General features: G+C 47.3%; 1 protein-coding gene across 1 annotated transcript in view; it reads left to right on the top strand.

Moving 5' to 3' along the window:
- Window positions 1–19,825, top strand: part of DOCK1 (dedicator of cytokinesis 1) — a 1,358,032-nt gene that overhangs the window by 1,298,211 nt on the left and 39,996 nt on the right. The window contains exon 50 of the mRNA XM_086922569.1: window positions 16,562–16,706. Coding sequence (XP_086778695.1) covers window positions 16,562–16,706 — 145 coding nt within the window. The remainder of the gene's footprint in view (window positions 1–16,561; window positions 16,707–19,825) is intronic.

The raw sequence follows: 19,825 nt of genomic DNA, 5'->3' as shown, positions 1-19,825 counted from the left end.
AAACCCCTAGTTGCAAGAGGGGTATGGTAGTCCAAGATGCAATGTAGGAAGTAGTTCAGGAGCCCGAAGGCAGCAATCGACCCATTGTGGCCTCCGGCTAAGAAGGTCAAGGAGTAAGCGAAGGCAGTAACTGTGGTGTACACATCCGTGGATCGAGTCAGTCTTGTTGGGACAATGGAGATTGCGATCTGGAGCGTAGTCTTTCCGCATCTTCTCGGGATTGTTCCTTCCTCTGCTGCTTCAAAAAATCCTCGACTTGCTGAGGGTTTTGAAAAAGGTGTTGTTTGCCGTGAAGAGACACTTTTAGTTTGGCGGGGTAAAGCATGGCATAAGGGATCCCCAGAGTTTGAAGTTTCTTTTTGACTCCGGCAAATTTACGTCTGGCGTCTTGGACCGACGGTGTAAAGTCAGGGAAGAAAGACAGGGTAGTATTGCCATATTTTACTGGGCCCTGTTCTCTGGCACATCGCAGCACAGCGTCACGATCTCTGTAATTGAGGAAACGAGCAATATTCGGTCTCGGCTGGGCTCCCGGGGGTGGCCGCGCGGCGAGAGACCTGTGCGCGCGCTCGACGATGAGATGGGGGGAGAAGGCCTCCTTACCAAAAAGTTCGACAACCAGGTTTTCCACGAAGACCTCCATCTTCCCCGTGTTTGTGGATTCTGCAAGGCCCACGACTCGGACGTTGTTGCGGCGGGACCTCGCCTCCAAATCCTCATTTTTATCGGCGATTATTTTGAGGAGTCTGTCCATCTGAGTTGCCTGCCTGGAGCTGGAGGTGGCACCGTCTTCCAGTGAAGAGATTCTGTCCTCAGCCTCCTGGATACGCGTGTCGTGGCGCTCTAGCTTGGCGACTACGCTATCAATGCGAGAGTTGATGGCGTCCATTTTGGAGTCGATGGACGTGAGGCTTTGCTTCATGCCTAGTAGGAGGGTTTTCCAGTCCTCCTCCTGGGGTTCCGGTGATGGGGGACTCCGCTCCGCACCAGCCGTTGATTTGGGCGTTTTCTTGGTCTCGAAGGGGATCTTTGACTGCCTGGCGTCGCTGCGGCCCATAACTCCTTTCGGCTGCAGGGGCGCTGGAGGGAACGCGGTAGACAGAGCGTGGGGCAGCACGGGCCAGGGGCTGGAGGGTCGTGGGGGGTTGTCCGGTTTTAAGGCCAAAGGGTGCAGTAGCTTAGGAGATATTTGTACCTGGTATCGTCAGCGCCCGGTCACCACCGAAACCAGCACAATCTGACCCAGGGCCAGTCCACTGCGTGGAGAGTAAAGGCTGGTGGGTAGGTAGTCCGCCCCGCAGTGAGTCAGTGCAGCCGGGGGGGACGAAGGAGGGGAGTAGGCAGACCAGGCCTCAGCGGATAAAATGGCGGATTGGTGCCTAGTAGTAATGAGGCACTGCGGGACCCAGCGTCTCAGAGGGGGGGGACAGGCATCTCCAGCAGGCGGTGAGCCGTTTTCCAATATAGCTTGGGCTGATGGGTGATCTGTGAGCCCCCCCACCAGCAGAGACGTAGCAGAGAACAGGTGCGGATAGGCAAGCAGCCGTCCCAGTCAGGCAGTATGGGGACAGTGCCTATCGGGGCCTGATTAACAGTTATTCAGCCTGCCCAACAAAACGTTGTTCTTGTGCGTGTCTGTTTATTTTCCCCTCAACTCCGAAGCACACCGCTGCCAGACTGCTAGGGGAAACTTGCAGCAAAGTCTGAGTTGCCGGTAATTGCGGACCTTCGGCTCTCCACTCCCGAGGCGGGAGGAGCAGCTCAGTGCAGGCCTCGCAGCAGCGACCTGTCCCGGTGGGCTGTCACGGCCAGGCAGCAGACCTCGATCCAGCGCGGCAGTCCGAAGGATCCCACATGCACGCTGCGCGCCGCTGGGTTGATCGGGGCAGAGGCCGTGGAGCCGCGGGAGACAGAGGGTCCTGAAGTCTCAGCGCGGGGGAGGGGAGGCATCAGCAGCAGGCGGGGGGGCGTTGCGCGACCATGCGCTGGCCGACGAGCCTACCCACCCGCAGAGTTGCAGCAGGGAGCGGGCGGGGACTGGAAAGGCAATAATCCCAATCCGGATGGTCCGCTCGCCAGTAAGTGTCTTTGTAAGTATTAGGCCCCCCACCCGCGAAGCTCACCGTACAGTGCTGCGGGAGTTGAAGTTGCCGGCGGCTGTGGACCCTCTGCACTCCAATCTCACGGCGGCAGGTGCGGCTCCGCAGAGGCCTCGAGGCAGCGGCCTTTCCTGGTGTGTTGGCTCGGCCGTGCAGCAGACCACAAGTCAGCACGGCAGACCGCCCTCAGATTCGCCGGCGGATATCTCAGCTGCAGGCTGGGCGATCGAGACAATCGTGGAACCGCTGTGTGCGGGGGAAGATCGCGGACACTATGGTGTGCCCCCCGGGCCGTTTTCGCAGGTCAGGATGGTCTGTAGGATGATTAGGGTGCTCAATCGGGCGAGAGCCTCACGCGCCCCAGGAGTACCAGTCTTTGAATGTAAACCCAAAATTCCAGGGAATATCACCTTTTACCCTTCTACTTACAAATTTTAACAACGCATTTGCTCCCTAAAATACCTATTTACTTTCCCATTGAAATCCTTTGCCCTCTTTGCATAAGTACGTTCACTCTCCTCCAAGCAAAGCCTAAGTTGTTGACTTATAAGCAGTAAATCAACTTATTAAGAACCACAGGGAAGGTGATTTAAAAGTAGCACAGTAAAATGGAATTGTAAGTCTCAGTGTAATTATGATAGCCGGTAAGTAATGAGGGTGTTGCGACTTCCTTATCATGGTCCTTAGTGCAGTCGAGGGACAAGTAATTGATGAATAACCATCCGCGGTCTCGAATGATGCTTTACTCTTGCATATTTAGTGTATTCAGATGCAGCAGTTCTAAAACTGACAAACGGATTTGATTTGTAGTGTTGTACTGATAAACTGAGTGCTCTTTCTCAGGGGAATGACTGATACCAATTTCCATTGTTTCCATTATGTGGAAATCCAAGTTTTCAAGAGTTTTCTGAAAGCCAGCCATTTTTTTCTCCTGTCACAGACTTATATAGAGCTCATTCTAGACAAAGGCAGCCAAATCAGCAAAAGAGAGCTACCCAATCTGAGCAAGGTAGAGTACCTTTGAGAAATAAGAAGCAGAGGTTTTAAGAGCTCAAGATGGAGTAAAGGAACGAATTCTGCTTCATGCAAATGATAGACTCCTATTATATCCTGTCCAGTGTTAGGCAGAATACCTTAAAGTCACCTACTTCCTGACAGGTGTCTGATCATTAAGCTCATATACCAGCCTAGCAGCAGTAGTTTGAGTAGTTTATAGTCTTGTAGTCAAATATATAGACCTTCCCAAACTCAAAACATGTTTAAATTAATCTGAACCAATAGTAATGAACCTAGGTGCACTCCATATCATTGTTCTCTTGGTCGTCTCTTTCATTAAATAGGATGAGCCATGTACAAATCAGCCTTGTATTTGCCTCAATAGGAACTGTCCACCCCAACATTGTCCAACATTTTTTCTGAGTTAGTCATTTATTTTCAGACTGTACAGGTCAGGAACAAAAAGAGTTAAACCTTGCTCGCTGTTTCCGAGATGTACTACCTGGAAATAAAGCACTAACTAAAAGAAATATTAGGTTAAATGAAATCACTTTATGCACCGTGGGTGCAAAAAGTTGATGCTCAGTTATGCGCAGCGCCAGCAAAGCCCATCATGACCCATTTGTTAGTCTGGGTGCAAGCATTACTATTATTCAGTTGCTTGCGTCTTTATTTACAGAAGGTGACCAGTCAGATACATATCTGCTTTGATTATGCTTCTGTTGAACAATTCCAACTCGAAATGCACAGCCCTATCCTCTCTGAAAGGGAGCGCCAGTGATCAGACCAAAGTCTGCCTTTTATGGTGTCATCAGTGAGGTGCACTTGAGCCGCTCCAACTTAAAGAGCAAGGGACCCATCTCAGGAGCAGTAAATTAAATAACGCCATGGCTCCACCCTTCAAGAAAATAAACCCCCCCCACCAAAAAATGATACATTTGTTAGTGCGTCCAACCTCGTCAGTGAGCATACTACTTTTACAAGAGCAGTCACGTTACACAATTGTCCATGGCGTTTACTTCAATTTTCACATAGAATATTTTTTTTTCGATGCCTTTATTTCAATTTAAACTGGTTTAGTTCATCCCGCTTTTGATTATATTGAATATTTTTGATTTTGTTTCGGAAAGCGCAGTATCTAGTATAACATATTTTATTGCATGAGGTATGCATGTTTGTCAAGGCATTGTTTATTTTCTTTTGCTGCGTTTTTTCCTGCATACTCCGACTTCTGCAGTTAAACAATTCAGCTTCATCGAGCTGCCGAAACGAGAGCCTTAGTTGCTCTGGTACAAGTTTGTTCTTTTTCTCTCCGGAAGAGCTTAGCTTAGCTTGGAAATACGTTGTGCAATAGAATATCAGATTTAGTGCTTTTATGTTTTCCTTCTCCTCTCATCTACTGCAACCAGATTATAAAGTTCCTTACCTTTTGGACCTGTATAATAGTGGTATCCATGCAGTCTGTCTAAACAGACACGGTAATAATTTGCATGTTCACAGAAAATTGATGTATTCAATAATATGGTTTATATTGTAGAACTGAGATACTGGGTTTTCTCGGAACCGATTCTATTACAATGACCCAGCGGTGTCAGGGCAACACCTAAAGACCCCGGATTCCCCTGTCTTTGCAAACAGAGACATGGGATACTTCTCGATGACGTCAAAGACCAAAGTTTAATGGTTGCAACCAGGGACAGAGGTCTACGAAGTACACACGGATAGTTCGAAAGAGACTGCACCACCTCAATGAACGAAACTCGGTCTTTTATGCCGAAAATTACGCTTCTGGCAACATCACAATTTACATTTGTGCATACAAAATGAACCAATGAACAAGTAGCATTTCAAAAAGTAACGAATCACAACAGTCAAAGCTAATCCCACTTTCCGTTGTCCAGCTCACCAAAAACGATCGCACATATGTTAGTTTCCTGTTCGATCAGGCCGGACAAACCCATCATAAAACCTTCAACTCAGATCGATGAACATGTCGTAAAGGAAAGGCAGAAACAGATGGAAAGGAGATAGAGGAGTGGGAACGGTGGGCCATAAAATCGGACCACGTCCTGCTCTTTGATCTTTATCAGTTCAGCTGCTAACCAAGGAACTGGCTCAGCAGGATTCGCCCCAGGCGAGGAGTCAGTTCGGCCAGGTCAACCAGAAGTCAGCTAAGGCGTACGTGTCAAGGACTCGCTCGGCCACAATCATAGGGCCTATGTTAGGGCAACCATACAAGATGGCTGCCACATTACAAAATGGAACCCGAGGGTTCAAACTAAATCCTCAAATACAGAGTGTTCTCCTATATCGATTCATAAGAAAACACTCAGACACGCTACACTCGTCATTTGCGGTCTGTAGAGACCAAAATCGTTCATTTCCGACGATCTTTATAAATCGCGTTTCAGCACTATCGAACCCATTTCGGAATCACGGAACCACAGACCCTCCTTTTGCCCTATCATAGGCAATAAACCCAGACTCAATTTAATCTGAATCCGGGACCTATATTCATCAGATCATCGATATGCTGCCGTAGCATCATCTTATTACTATGAATCTCCCTCCGGACAGGCTTCCGTTCGCATAAAGTAGCACAAAGGCCACAAATAGCCGGAGCCCACTGTACACAGAGACAGAACTTGAACAGAATCGCTAAGACCATACCAATGACCATCAAAATCTTCCAACCCCAAGTGGATATCAATCCCCATAACCATCCCATCAAAGACCAATCCCCTTTGTCCAGATGAACAGAATCGGAGATCTTATGCAATTTGGAAATGGCTTGGAAGACTGACGGAGCATTATCCGGAATAAAAACGCAGCAGCTTGATTGGATCAATCTACAAACTCCCCCTCGATCTGCTAGAATAACGTCTAGGGCAACTCTATTCTGAAGTATCATAAGTCTATCCGACTGGAGCTCAGCAGTCAGATTACCAAGGGCGCCGGCAGTCTCAACTATGGTGGACTCAACCACTCTCGTAAGCTGACGAATATTCCTACTGTTAGCCATAGGTCCCCAAAACGGCAGAAAACCCTTGAAGAAATCACCCAATTCTTGTCCTGCAGTGTCTTCTTGGCTAAAGACACCTCTAGCAATTCTCATCTTGTGGTAATCTTCCGCAGCTGTAAAAGTGGGGGGTAACAGAAAGGAAACAAAACATGTGCCCGAAAAGTCATGGGGCAACCATGTGTATGCTTTGTCGTAGCAAACAAAATAAGTACCTTTGGCTGCTAAAAACGCTGGGGAAGACTTAGACGGAAACACATACGTCTCAGCGCAAACACTCTTCCCTAACTGAGCTCTCGGATTCTTACCGTTGCTCTGTAGACAATAGTAACCCTTATGGGGCACTATCCAGATCGGTAGAGGACTTTTCGCACGCTGGTTAATACTCAGACTTACTCCATATCCATTTACGCTCCAACCACTATATGGTTGCCTTTCGTCTTTCGGAATAGTCTCTACTGCATTAGTCCCTTGGATCATATCGACTATGCCTCTAGCTATAGGACTATTCTTCGGGTTATCTCTCGGTGAACGTAAAGGATCAACACTATGGGCATATATGAACATAGTTCTGTAAGCTCGAATCGAACCATTTAAACTGAAAGGCAGAACTAAATATGGAATTCCTTTATCGGCTGTATGAGACATTAAACCACAAATCCAGCAGTTTGTTGTATTAATCACTAACTGATGCTGGTGCAAAAGCTGTATGAAGGAATTGTTAACGAATTCCTTACGTCGGACTACCTCATGTTCAGGCAAAGGGTGGAAAAAATGTGAGGAAATAGTAGGTGAAGGTGTAGATTGCACAGTGGAATTAGACGTCACTTTAAAAACAAATGCTACATAACCAATTATGAAAATTGCAAAACTCAGTAGTAAAAGTATGCACGGAATCAAAAAACATTTCTTCAACATTATTTTGTAAATGCGTTCTCTAAAAGTCAGTGTCTGCACAGGTCTCTCCGACTCAAAGAAATCCATCCTAAACTAAAGTTGCTGCCCGCGGTGGTTGGTTGATTCTGCTTGAGAGGGCCTCCGCTGAACCCAGGAAGACGGCCTCGGGCCAAAGGAACCCAAGACCTAGTGTCTCAGGCTTGCACTCCCAAGACTGGTAGCAACCGCGACCCTAGCAGCAGGAACCGGATGGCAGTTCAGAAAAACAAAAATACGTAGATCCTTGGTGGAGAGTTAACCTGCAAACAGTAAAAAAAAGATCAACTTTATTAAAATGTATTTGTCCTTAGTTCTCGATCTCATATTATATCTGTCTCTTCCAGGTACTTCTTGATCAGTGAACAACAGATGTGGCTCAGAAGTGTCCAACCGCTTTGCAGGAGGTATTGAAGCTTGCAAAAGACGATCGCTCTCTAGTTCTGAATTAGTACCAATCAAACGAGCATCACTGAATGTGGCAAACTTCGGAACGGTCTCAGTTTCTGAATCTGCAAGACCATCTTGAACCCACTTATCGTATGGTAGAGGTAAGGGTGCCTTCTTCGTATGGCACCCGTGTATCCAGTGTTTCTTTCCACGAACTCGTACCGCAGATCTCGTCGACAAAAGGACCTGATAGGGTCCGGTCCAGCGGGGCTGTTCGTTCTTAGTGCGTTGAAAATTTCTTACGAAGATCCAAGACCCAGGTTCAATAATGTGACCTGGATCTTCGACAGCTTGTGGAAGAGAATCATGAACCTGTTGGCGTAAAACACTCATTTTAGTTGTCATTTCACGCAAGTAATCAAGCAAAACGGGGTACTCAAGGTCGCTAAACTTCGTTGGTCTTGGTACGCCCCAAATATTTGCCGGGCAACCAAACACAACCTCATACGGACTCAAACCCATTCGCGAGTGCACAGTCATACGAGTGGACAAACGTGCTAATGGCAAAGCATCTGGCCATTGTAAACCAGTGCTCTCTTGAATTTTGGCCAATTTTAACTTTAGAGTGCCATTATAGCACTCGACTAAACCAGCTGATTGGGGATGATTTGCAGCGTGGAACTTCTGCCTAATCCCAAGACCTTCACACACTCTCTTCATCACTCGTCCCACAAACTCACTTCCATTATCACTCCAAATGATTCTTGGCAATCCGAACCTAGGGAAAAATTCTTTTATCAAAACGTTGGCAGTGGACAAAGCAGTGTTGTCCTTAAGGGGGTATGCTTCTACCCATCTAGAAAAAGAAAAAACAACCACTAACACATACTTCAAGTTGTTGCATCTTTCCATATGGATAAAATCTAGCTGCAAAGCTCCGAACGGATACGTAGGAGGAGCAAAATGACCAGCTGGTGTTGGAGTTCCCTTGCCAGGATTATGCATCAAACACACCATGCAATTCTTGACCAAATTCTCTGCACATCTAGGTATTCCCACATTCTGCCAAACCGGAGCCAACAGCTTACAAATCCCTTTCACACTTATGTGTGCCAATCCATGTGCCATTGTAACAACTGGAAACAAAACAGGTGATGGACAGAATGTGGATCAATGTCACACATTCACCCCAGTCAGAAGATCTGGGCCCAAATCCATCGTTTTTTTGCACTCCACACCACCCTGGGTTAGACAATGGCGATATGCAAATCAGCTCTGACCCTGTGCCCCATGGGAACAGTCCAGTCCGAACTACAAAAGCCATGTCCTTCCCAGAACGGAATCAAGCATCCGAGGACCGGACCGGTTTCGAGGTAACACCTCTCATCAGCCCGGCTAGCTTGACTCCAGTGGTGTGGAGTGCCTGGGACCCACGGCTGAGCATCCCCAGCGCACTTATGGCGGCAATTGCAAACAAAACAGGTGATGGACAGAATGTGGATCAATGTCACACATTCACCCCAGTCAAAAGATCTGGGCCCAAATCCATTGTTTTTTTGCACTCCACACCACCCTGGGTTAGACAATGGCGATATGCAAATCAGCTCTGACCCTGTGCCCCATGGGAACAGTCCAGTCCGAACTACAAAAGCCATGTCCTTCCCAGAACGGAATCAAGCATCCGAGGACCGGACCGGTTTCGAGGTAACACCTCTCATCAGCCCGGCTAGCTTGACTCCAGTGGTGTGGAGTGCCTGGGACCCACATCTGAGCATCCCCAGCGCACTTATGGCGGCAATTGCAAACAAAACAGGTGATGGACAGAATGTGGATCAATGTCACACATTCACCCCAGTCAAAAGATCTGGGCCCAAATCCATCGTTTTTTTGCACTCCACACCACCCTGGGTTAGACAATAACGATATGCAAATCAGCTCTGACCCTGTGCCCCATGGGAACAGTCCAGTCCGAACTACAAAAGCCATGTCCTTCCCAGAACGGAATCAAGCATCCGAGGACCGGACCGGTTTCGAGGTAACACCTCTCATCAGCCCGGCTAGCTTGACTCCAGTGGTGTGGAGTGCCTGGGACCCACGTCTGAGCATCCCCAGCGCACTTATGGCGGCAATTGCAAACAAAACAGGTGATGGACAGAATGTGGATCAATGTCACACATTCACCCCAGTCAAAAGATCTGGGCCCAAATCCATCGTTTTTTTGCACTCCACACCACCCTGGGTTAGACAATGGCGATATGCAAATCAGCTCTGACCCTGTGCCCCATGGGAACAGTCCAGTCCGAACTACAAAAGCCATGTCCTTCCCAGAACGGAATCAAGCATCCGAGGACCGGACCGATTTCGAGGTAACACCTCTCATCAGCCCGGCAGCTTGACTCCAGTGGTGTGGAGTGCCTGGGACCCACTGGAGGCACATACGCATTCGGCAGCAACCATCTTTGATGTTCGGACAAATCAGTCCAACAACCATTCGAATCCAACCTACCCTCCCTCTCTCTCCATTCATCCAACTCTTTCTAAGTGGCCTCACTCTGAATAATTTTCACGCTCTCAATAGTGTCTTCACACATGCCTTTCTCCGGAACCCATCTAGCTGGACCCACAACATACATTCGACTCGTCACATTCCTTGCAGTTTCTTTCGCAACCTCATCCGCAAACGCATTACCACGACCAACATCATCTGTGACCTTTCTATGGGCACTACACTTCACAATCGCTATCTGCAAAGGCAACGTAAGAGATTCAAGAAGTTCATTCACCAGTTGCCCATGCTGGATTTTCGTCCCATGCGATGTCAAAAATCCACGTTCACGCCACAATCGTCCAAAGCTATGGGCCACTCCAAACGCATACTGGCTATCAGTATATACATTCACTCTTTTCCCTTTCGACAACACACATGCCCTTGTAAGTGCTATTAATTCTGCCGCTTGTGCAGAATTGTATGGAATTCGAGCAGTTTCGACAACTGTATGTAAAGTCGTCACGGCATATGCTGCAGTGGTATCGCCATTCGGTAATTTAAAACATGAGCCGTCAACCCACAAGGCATCATTACAATCAGGGAGAGGAGTATCCTTCAGATCAATCCTCCCTTTCGTCTCTTCTTCAGTTCTCAAAAAACAATCGTGTTGCTCTTCGCTATCATCGTCTGTCTCAAGCGAAATCGGCAATAATGTAGCCGGATTTAGGGTATTGCACCTCTTGATGTGCACATGACTTGCTAACAACGTAAGCTCATACCCTGACAACCGAGCACTAGTCAAGTGCTGTGTCTTTGTCCGATTCAACAAGGTGTCCACTGCATGTGGAACCATAGCCACTACCGTATTATCCATAACCAAACCAGCAGATTGTCGAATCGAAACAGCCGCTGCTGCAGTTGCTCTCAAGCAACTCGGCAACGCTCTAGCCACAGGATCTAAAGTTGGCGAAAAGTACGCACATGGGCGTTGCTTCCCGCCAAATTGTTGAGTCAAAACCGACAATGCACATCCCTCCCTTTCATGGACATACAATGTGAAAGGCTTGCTGTAGTCGGGAGTACCCAACACAGGAGCCGAACACAACGCATTACGTAGTTCAGAAAAACTCTTTTGGCATTCCTCAGTCCAAGGAATTAGATTTGGAGTGTCCTTAACCGTAAGAGCTATCAAAGGTTTCGCTAAAAGAGAAAAATTTGGGATCCACTGTCTACAGTATGACGTAATACCCAAGAACGCACGTACTTCTCTCTATGTCGTAGGGACACTCATTTTCGCAATGGTCTGGATTCTTTCTGGGGTCAGTTTCCTAAGAGGTGACCTAAATAGGTAACTTCTTGGCAACAGAATTGTAGTTTGGAAAGAGAAACTTTGTGATGGCAATCAGACAAATGAGACAACAAGGACACAGTGGCATCCTTACATATCTCTTCAGTATCGGCAGCGACTAACAAATCGTCAACATACCGGATAAGGGCCGCACCTTCCGGTAAGGTCAACAAGTCAAGTTGTGTCTTCAGAGCTTGACTGTAAATTGATGGACTCTCGCAATAACCTTGAGGAGCGCGCTTAAAGCGGAAACTTCGTCCTCCCAAAGAGAATCCAAAGATATCTCTACTCTCTATGGCAATCGGGATGCTGAAGAAAGCATTCTTCAAGTCGATCACCGAAAACCAAGTAGCCGAAGCTGGAATCAATGTCAGTAACGCAGTAATGTCAGGTACAACAGGGGATTGCGGAACAACGATCTTGTTCACTTCACGAAGATCGATAACAAACCTATATACAGGAGGCTGTGAAGAATCAGTTCTCTTTAGAACAGGCAAAACCGGACTATTGCACACATTACCTCGAGTCTCTTCAATAACATCTTTGTCAATCAAATCATAAATGATCGCTAAAAGCGCTCGTTCACCATCACTTGAAATACAATATTGCGGAATGCGAGGCAACTGAGCATTCGCCTTCAACGTCACAACATATGGAGGAATATCTAACAGGCCCACATCATTTGGACCCGTAGCCCACGACGAGTCTGGTAAAGAAGACAATTCAGATGGAAGACAATCTTTTGAAACATATATTGGAGAAATCACATTCTCACCCAACGTAAGATATACTCCTGACGGAGAACAGTACAAAGTCGCATACAATCTTTTCAACAAATCAAGGCCTAGTAAGTTCTCATTACAACCTGTTGTCAAAAGAAGGGGTGCTTCAAGTCTTCGAGGACCAACAGAAATAGGCAATGGAACGGAAATCGGATTCATAACGGGGGCGCCAGAAAAACCTATAGAAACATTATTTAAGCCAGACAAAGGTGCGCCAGGGAGTTTCAAATGCATAATAGAACTCTTCGTAGCACCAGTGTCTAGCAGAAAAGGCTCTGACACACCTGATGCAATCACTTCCACGTAAGGTCCACTCTGATCTACCGGAACTGAAACAACTCCCTCTCTTTGTCCATGGCTGTCCTAATAATCATTACCTTGCTCTCCATCGCCTTCAACATAGTAATCGTCTACGTAGTACTGTGTAGATCTACCGGAAGAATTCTATTGCTGATCAAAACTGTTCATTGAATTTTGGGGAGGCAAAGGGCGCGCATTCTGTCCGCGACCTCATCCTCTAGGCGCTTGTTGAGCACCTCTACCTCTAATACCAGGAGCACTATTTGCACGTTGCAGCAGAACGAGACAACTATTCTTTTAAAGACCCTCTTCTCTGCAATATGCACACTGATTAGGACCATAGGGAATACGCTATTGTTGAGGAGTCTTGTTTCTTTGCGAGTTCCTCAAATACTGTTGAGGCTGCTGATAGTCACGCTGATTATTAACACGAGGTGGATAAGCTTGTTGTAGAAGAACTTTAGTCTTCAATTCCTTAGTCTTCTTATCCGCTTTCTCTAACTCATCCTTACGCCTATTCTCGTAGTACTGAGCCGTAGCAAGAATCTGCGCCGAAGTAGAAACGGGCCAAGAACTCTCAGAATCTTTCAACTTAGTACACAACTCGGGAAGAAGATTGTGCACAAATTTATCAACAAACAATCTCTGGCCACCTTCTGTAGCCATATCCTGACCACTATGATCTACAAACGTTTCCTCGAAACGCGAGAAAAAGTCTGAAACAGACTCTTCTTTCTTCTGCTTACAGGCTGACAGTTTATCCCAATTAACACGGACTTCAGGCATTAAAGTCCTCATGAGAGTAATAATCCTACCAGGAAGTTCAGTAATAACATCTTCAGGCTTAGCACCTCCAACTTGTCTATCATTTGCTGCAGCGAGATTCACCCACGTATCGCCCAATTCATTATCATGATCTGTATGTCGAATGACATTCCAAATGGGCTGTGGAACAACGCTCCCAAAAAGCATATCTATGTCCGCTATATTCATGACGCACGAACTCACAGTTTGCGCAAGTTCTTTATAATACCCAACTGGGTTCTTTCGTGGATCTGGTAAGGTCTGCTTAAGCGCTAAAACTTCTGCACGTTTCCATGGTACATGTACCCACACACGCTGGAAATGTGCATCGGTCGGTGGATTAGCATTAGGATCAGCAGGTCTCCATACTGGAGGAACCTCTCGCATCGGATATTGGCGCGCTTTTCTCCTAACTGACGAATCTGTCTCAAACAACTGTTCAACAGGAACATCGCTTCGCAGCAACAGTAACGTTGAAACCGCTTTCTCAACATCGGGTAGACTCACAATCGTTCCTTTGGCAAACTCCGAACGCAATTGGGACAATTCTACAGGAACTCTACCCACTTCATCCATCCATTGATCATGGAGGAATGCACACATAAGGTCGAAAACATATGGCTGCTTTGGTGCTTCCCATTGTCGGAAAACATCCATAATACCTTCCAGATCATACTGGGACTTATACGTCACCCATCTATGTGTCATATGGTCTAGAACCACTCGCTCATCTGTATCGGGCAATTGACTATGCAATTGTCTACGCTCATTCATAGGAGACATACCCATTTGCCCCAAAATAGGAGTTAGGAAATTTGAAAAGACAGCAGTCATCCGCTGTCTAGGAGAAGGAACAGTCGGAAGGACAAGAGAAGACGAAGCAGTAGTAGTAGGATCCATAGTCGGAACAGACATAGGAGGAGCAGTAGTAGAAGAAGGCAAAGTGGGCAACCCTTGAGAAGGCTGCGCATTAGGAGCAACAACCAACAGAGGAGTTGGCTGTGGAGGAATAACAGGAGGCAAAACATTAGGATCTTGCATGGCCACAATAGGCTGTGGTGGTGCCGTAGCATTCTGCATATAAGGTGGTGGCGAATTTAACAAATACGACATCAAAGGGTCTTTCACAAGATCCTTTTCGACTTTCTGCTCTGTAGCTGGTAAAACTGGGTAGCATCTGTCTACCGCTAACTTCCTTACTCTAAGCATCTGCTCACTATCTCTTTCGTCCTCATTGTTCCTGTATGCAACGGCGGCTTGCACCATTGACATACCCTTTCTATTCTTCTTCGCTAACTTAATTTCTTTCTGTTTGGCTTCCTTGCGCCATATGCGGAAAGAGTCAAACCTTGCCGGCCAGGCTTTCTTCTTGAACAACTTCACTTCGAGATTATCCAAGACTTCTGTCTCAAAACTAACATAACGGGGCCACTGTAGGACACCGTCGTTCTTCGTGTATTTTATCCAAATCTCATTATAGCTAATAGGACCTACTCCATGCTTCACGTATAACTTGTATGTAGGAGTTCCGATCGGAGGAACCGGACACGAATCCTCTAACCGGGAATCCCTCATAGTTCCACAACTAAACAAATTCCTAAGACTGCTAAAACCAGGCATCTTGCTCACTAGTCTAGCTTCAAACAACAAGGGTAATCTAAAATCGATAAACTCATGAATACACGAATCCCTTGGCTTTGGAGCCTGCAGGTACCAAATCAAAGCTATCCACTAAAGGATACAAAACCAAACTAAGAACTAGGAGACGCTCCTTTAATACTTAACTGAATTGTCGATGGCGTCACCAGAAGACCGTTCAATCGTCTCGCTCTACAAACGTCTAAGGCTCCAAAACAGGGCGACAGTCAGGGCAGCAGTCCTTCGTAGCCATCGGGACGCGGGAAGCCTCGCAGCAAAGACCTTCGGAACCACGTCGACATACAGGGGTGGCTGAAGTGGCTGGCCAACCTCCGGAATTTTCACACGACGCTCCTCACGAACCTCTGGCTTGGACCGGTACCGCTGAAGTCGCCCCACGATGGGCGCCAAATGAGGTACTGGGTTTTCTCGGAACCGATTCTATTACAATAACCCAGCGGTGCCAGGGCAACACCCAAAGACCCCGGATTCCCCTGTCTTGGCAAACAGAGACACGGGATACTTCTCGATGACGTCAAAGACCTAAGTTTAATGGTTGCAACCAGGGACAGAGGTCTACGAAGTACACACGGGTAGTTCGAAAGAGACTGCACCACCTCAATGAACGAAACTCGGTCTTTTATGCCGAAAATTACGCTTCTGGCAACATCACAATTTACATTCGTGCATACAAAATGAACCAATGAACAAGTTGCATTTCAAAAAGTAACGAATCACAACAGTCAAAGCTAATCCCACTTTCCGTTGTCCAGCCCACCAAAAACTATCGCACATATGTTAGTTTCCTGTTCTATCAGGCCGGACAAACCCATCATAAAACCTTCAACTCAGATCGATGAACATGTCGTAAAGGAAAGGCAGAAACAGATGGCAAGGAGATAGAGGAGTGGGAACGGTGGGCCATAAAATCGGACCACGTCCTGCTCTTTGATCTATATCAGTTCAGCTGCTAACCAAGGAACTGGCTCAGCAGGATTCGCCCCAGGCGAGGAGTCAGTTCGGCCAGGTCAACCAGAAGTCAGCTAAGGCGTACGTGTGAAGGACTCGCTCGGCCACAATCATAGGGCCTATGTTAGGGCAACCATACAAGATGGCTGCCACATTACAAAATGGAACCCGAGGGTTCAAACTAAATCCTCAAATACAGAGTGTTCTCCTATATAGATTCATACAAAAACACTCAGACACGCTACACTCGTCATTTGCGGTCTGTAGAGACCAAAATCGTCCATTTCCAACGATCTTTATAAATCGGGTTTCAGCACTATCAAACCCATTTTGGAATCACGGAACCACAGAACCTATGACTTGGAAAAGGCAAGCATTTAAAACTGCTGGACATCAGCGGCTAAAATATAAGATAACACTTGGACAGTACATTCATTAGAAATGTGAAGTAGGTGATGTATATCAAGTTTATGAGAACTGAAGCCATCTGAATATTCTCAGTGATAATAAACTCCCCATACATGATATGAAATGTCAGTGCCTTTCGATGTCTGACCCAACTGCAGGTGGACTGGTTCTGGCCACTCAAATGTTCAGTTCACTTTATACAAGTAGTCATTTACTGGCAAACCTATTTTGGTAACATCACAAAGACATTGGATGGATTAAAAACATCTGAGGGTTATTAATTAGCTGCTACTTTCTGAAACTTAAAATGAATGCATGAACTACAAGATCCAGATAGTTAGGAAACTATTTTCTTATTGCAGCAATTATGTCTTTTTTTAATTCTAGATCAGCCCACTAAGGCCGCAGAGGCCAAAGAGCCAGGTTATCAATGTAACTGGAAATGATAGGCGTTTTTCTGCATCACCGGCAATACAACAAGGTCCACCTCCAGTAACGCCACGACTGAAGCAGACTTTCAGTTTACGCACAAGTAAGTTACGAAATGCAGTACTTACTCAATGTGTTGACATATTATTTATATTCTTATTTATATTCTTATTATAATTCTGTTATTGTATGCAATGATGCTTTTACTTTTTGTGCCATCTGCTAAGCTTAATCCTTTGGTGAATTAGTTTAGTCCTACAAAATAGTGTTGGCAATTGTTTTATATGTTGTTATGTGAATGGGAAGGCACCCAGTAAGGAGGCAGAAGTAGAATTGGAGTTTGCCATTGGAGATTTGTATTCATACAAAGTTGAGCAACTTAGGAAATTCTGCCTTGAGTTTGAGTGCCCCATAAAGAGCGCCTAAAGAAAGGAGGAGCTGCAGAGAAGCTTGAAGGCCCATTAGGAGGCACAAGAGGGAAATGATATGAATGGAGGAAATGGTTTTCAAGTCACAGATCTGCCAGTGGGCAGAGTAGGCTCAGGAGCTGGCAGTAAGAACTCTGGTAGGGGCCACACCCCAGAAGAGTTACAAGAGAATCAGAGAGTGAGAGAATATGACTTGGAAGTCATGGAAATGAAACTGAGGCAATTGGAGTTGGAGAAAGAAAGGGCAGCGGAAGACAAGAAAGAGGCCCGTGCCCTAGAGGAGAAGAAATTGCTTTTGGCTCATGAGTTGAGCATGAGAGAACTGGATCTGAAAGCCAAGGAGGTGGATGCCAGTTCAAATGGTGGCAGCCCGCAGCCATTGCTTGGGGGTAAAGTATATATTCCCAAAGACCTGGTACAGAATTACCATAGGAGTGAGGATATTTATGCCTGGTTCACTTCGTATGAAATTGCATTGAAGATAAATGGTGTGCCTGATCAGTATTGGGGGGCGGGCCTGTGGAAACATTTTGAGGCTTCTGGGAGGAGTGCTTTAGAGCCCTTACCATGACCTACCCCAATATGAAGGAGGCCTTATGCCTCAGATATGGCATTACTCCAGAGCAGTATAGACTGCAGTTTAGAAACTCCAAGAAGAGATAGTCTGAGACTTGGATGGAGTGTGTGAATTTGTACTCGCGTGCACTGGAAGGTTGGATAAAGGGCAGTAAAGTAACTGATTTTAAGGGGTTGTTGCATTTAATCAGTTGGGAGCACTTGAGTAGTCTTTGTGTTCCAGAGCTGCGCCAGCATCTTTTAGACAGCAAGCTGACAGACCCCATTGAGCTTGCTAAGGAGGCGCACCGCAGGACCAGTACCAGGGTCCACAGAGGAATTGTGGGTACCACAGCCAAAGGTGGGCAGGGTCCCCAGCAGAAGAGTGGGGGGGACAAGGGTAACCAAAAGGAGTTCTCAGAAGGGCCCCAAAATAGTTCCCAGGGAAAGGAATCCCAACCCCCCAACCCTAAACAGCCATGGCCCTCTAAGGGCAGGCGGGACAATAGAGACAGAAGAAATACCCAGGGTCCCCTTACCTGCTATCACTGCAATGAGGTGGGCCACATCGCTCCAAAATGTCCCAAGAAGAAGCCCACACCCACTGGTGCTCCAGCCCCAGGGTTAGCAAGTGTAGCTTTGGGCGGGGATTTGATTTCTAGTGGGGAGGTGGGCTTAGCAGCTATGTCCCTTGTCTCTCTAGGAGACGGAGAGATGGACCCAGAAACCTTACTGCCCTCTAACCCTAAGAAATATGGGCAGAAGGTGACCATCAATGGGAGGGAGGTTGAGGCTCTGAGAGGCACAGGAGCCAGCGTGACATTCGTGAGGTGTCAGTGGGTGTCTGAAGAGCAAATCATCCCTGATGTACTCCGCCCTGTAGTGGCAGCTGACAGCTCAGTGTGCCTCTGCAAGCTGGCGCAGGTTCCCTTTGCATGGGGAGGAGTCTCTGGTCTTTTGGAAGTAGTTGTCAGTGATGCCTTGCCTGTAGACTGCCTGTTAGGTAACGACCTGGAGAGTTCTCCCTGGAAGGATGTAGAACACAGAACTCACTTGTTGATGTTGGGTCTGCCTGCATGGATTTGCGTGACCACGCGTGCTATGGCAGCCAGTAAGGGTGATTCAGCAGAACTGGAGCCTGAAACAGTGGCCCAGAGACCTGCCAGGAGAAGAAGAGGCAGGGGGCACGGGAAACCCGCCCCAGCAGTTCCCACGGTCTAGGAAGGAGCAGAACCTGAGGGGGATGCCCTGGAACCTACAGGGGAACAGGTGGCTGAACTGGGAGACCTACCTGAGCTGACCCATTGGCAGCAAGAAGGTGGTCCCTCCAGGGAAGAGTTCTGCCAGGCGCAGAAGGAATGCCCTGCCCTCATTGGTCTGTGGCAACAGGCTAAAGATCAGGCAGCAGGTGGAGTAGTCAGAGACCACTTTATCTACTGGGAAGATGAACTACTATATAGCGAGCCTAAGTTTGCTGAGCCCGGTGCAGCCCGTGTGCTGGTGGTACCCGAGCGCTTCAGAAACTTCATAATGGGTCTGGCTCATGACGTGCCTCTTGCAGGACATCTGGGGCAAGACAGGACCCTGAACCGGCTTGTCACCCACTTACACTGGCCCCAGATGAGAAAGCACGTTGGTTCCTTTTGCAGATCTTGCCAAACCTGTCAAGCTAGTGGCAAGACTGGAATGAAGTTGAAGGCACCCCTTCAACCCTTCCCAGTGGTGAGCACCCCTTTCGAGAGGGTGGGCATAGACATAGTAGGGCCCCTGGACCCCAAGACAGCCTTAGGCAACAGGTTCATCCTGGTCTTGGTGGACCATGTCACCCGGTACCCGGAAGCAGTCCCTCTCAGGACAATCACAGCACCCGTGGTGGGCCGTGCATTGATGGGGATCTTTTCCCGTGTGGGGTTCCCCAGAGAGGTGGTCTCCGACCGGGGTACCAACTTCATCTCTAGGTACATGAAGTCTCTGTGGGAGGAGTGTGGGGTAACTTATAAGATCACCACTCCTTACCACCCTCAAGGAAATGGGTTGGTTGAAAGGTTTAACCGGACCCTAAAAGGTATGATTATGGGCCTAGCGGTGCCCATGAGACGGAAGTGGGATGTCTTGTTACCATGCCTGTTGTTTGCCTACAGGGAGGTTCCTCAAAAGTCCTTAGGGTTCAGTCCCTTTGAACTCCTGTATGGCCACCCTGTTAGAGGACCTCTCTTATGGTGAAGGAGGGTTGGGAAAA

Source organism: Lissotriton vulgaris, chromosome 5 (genome assembly GCF_964263255.1).
Source record: "Lissotriton vulgaris chromosome 5, aLisVul1.2, whole genome shotgun sequence".
NCBI lineage: Eukaryota > Metazoa > Chordata > Amphibia > Caudata > Salamandridae > Lissotriton > Lissotriton vulgaris.
Note: the sequence above shows the minus strand (reverse complement) of the source record. Positions and strands in the feature narration are given on the sequence as shown.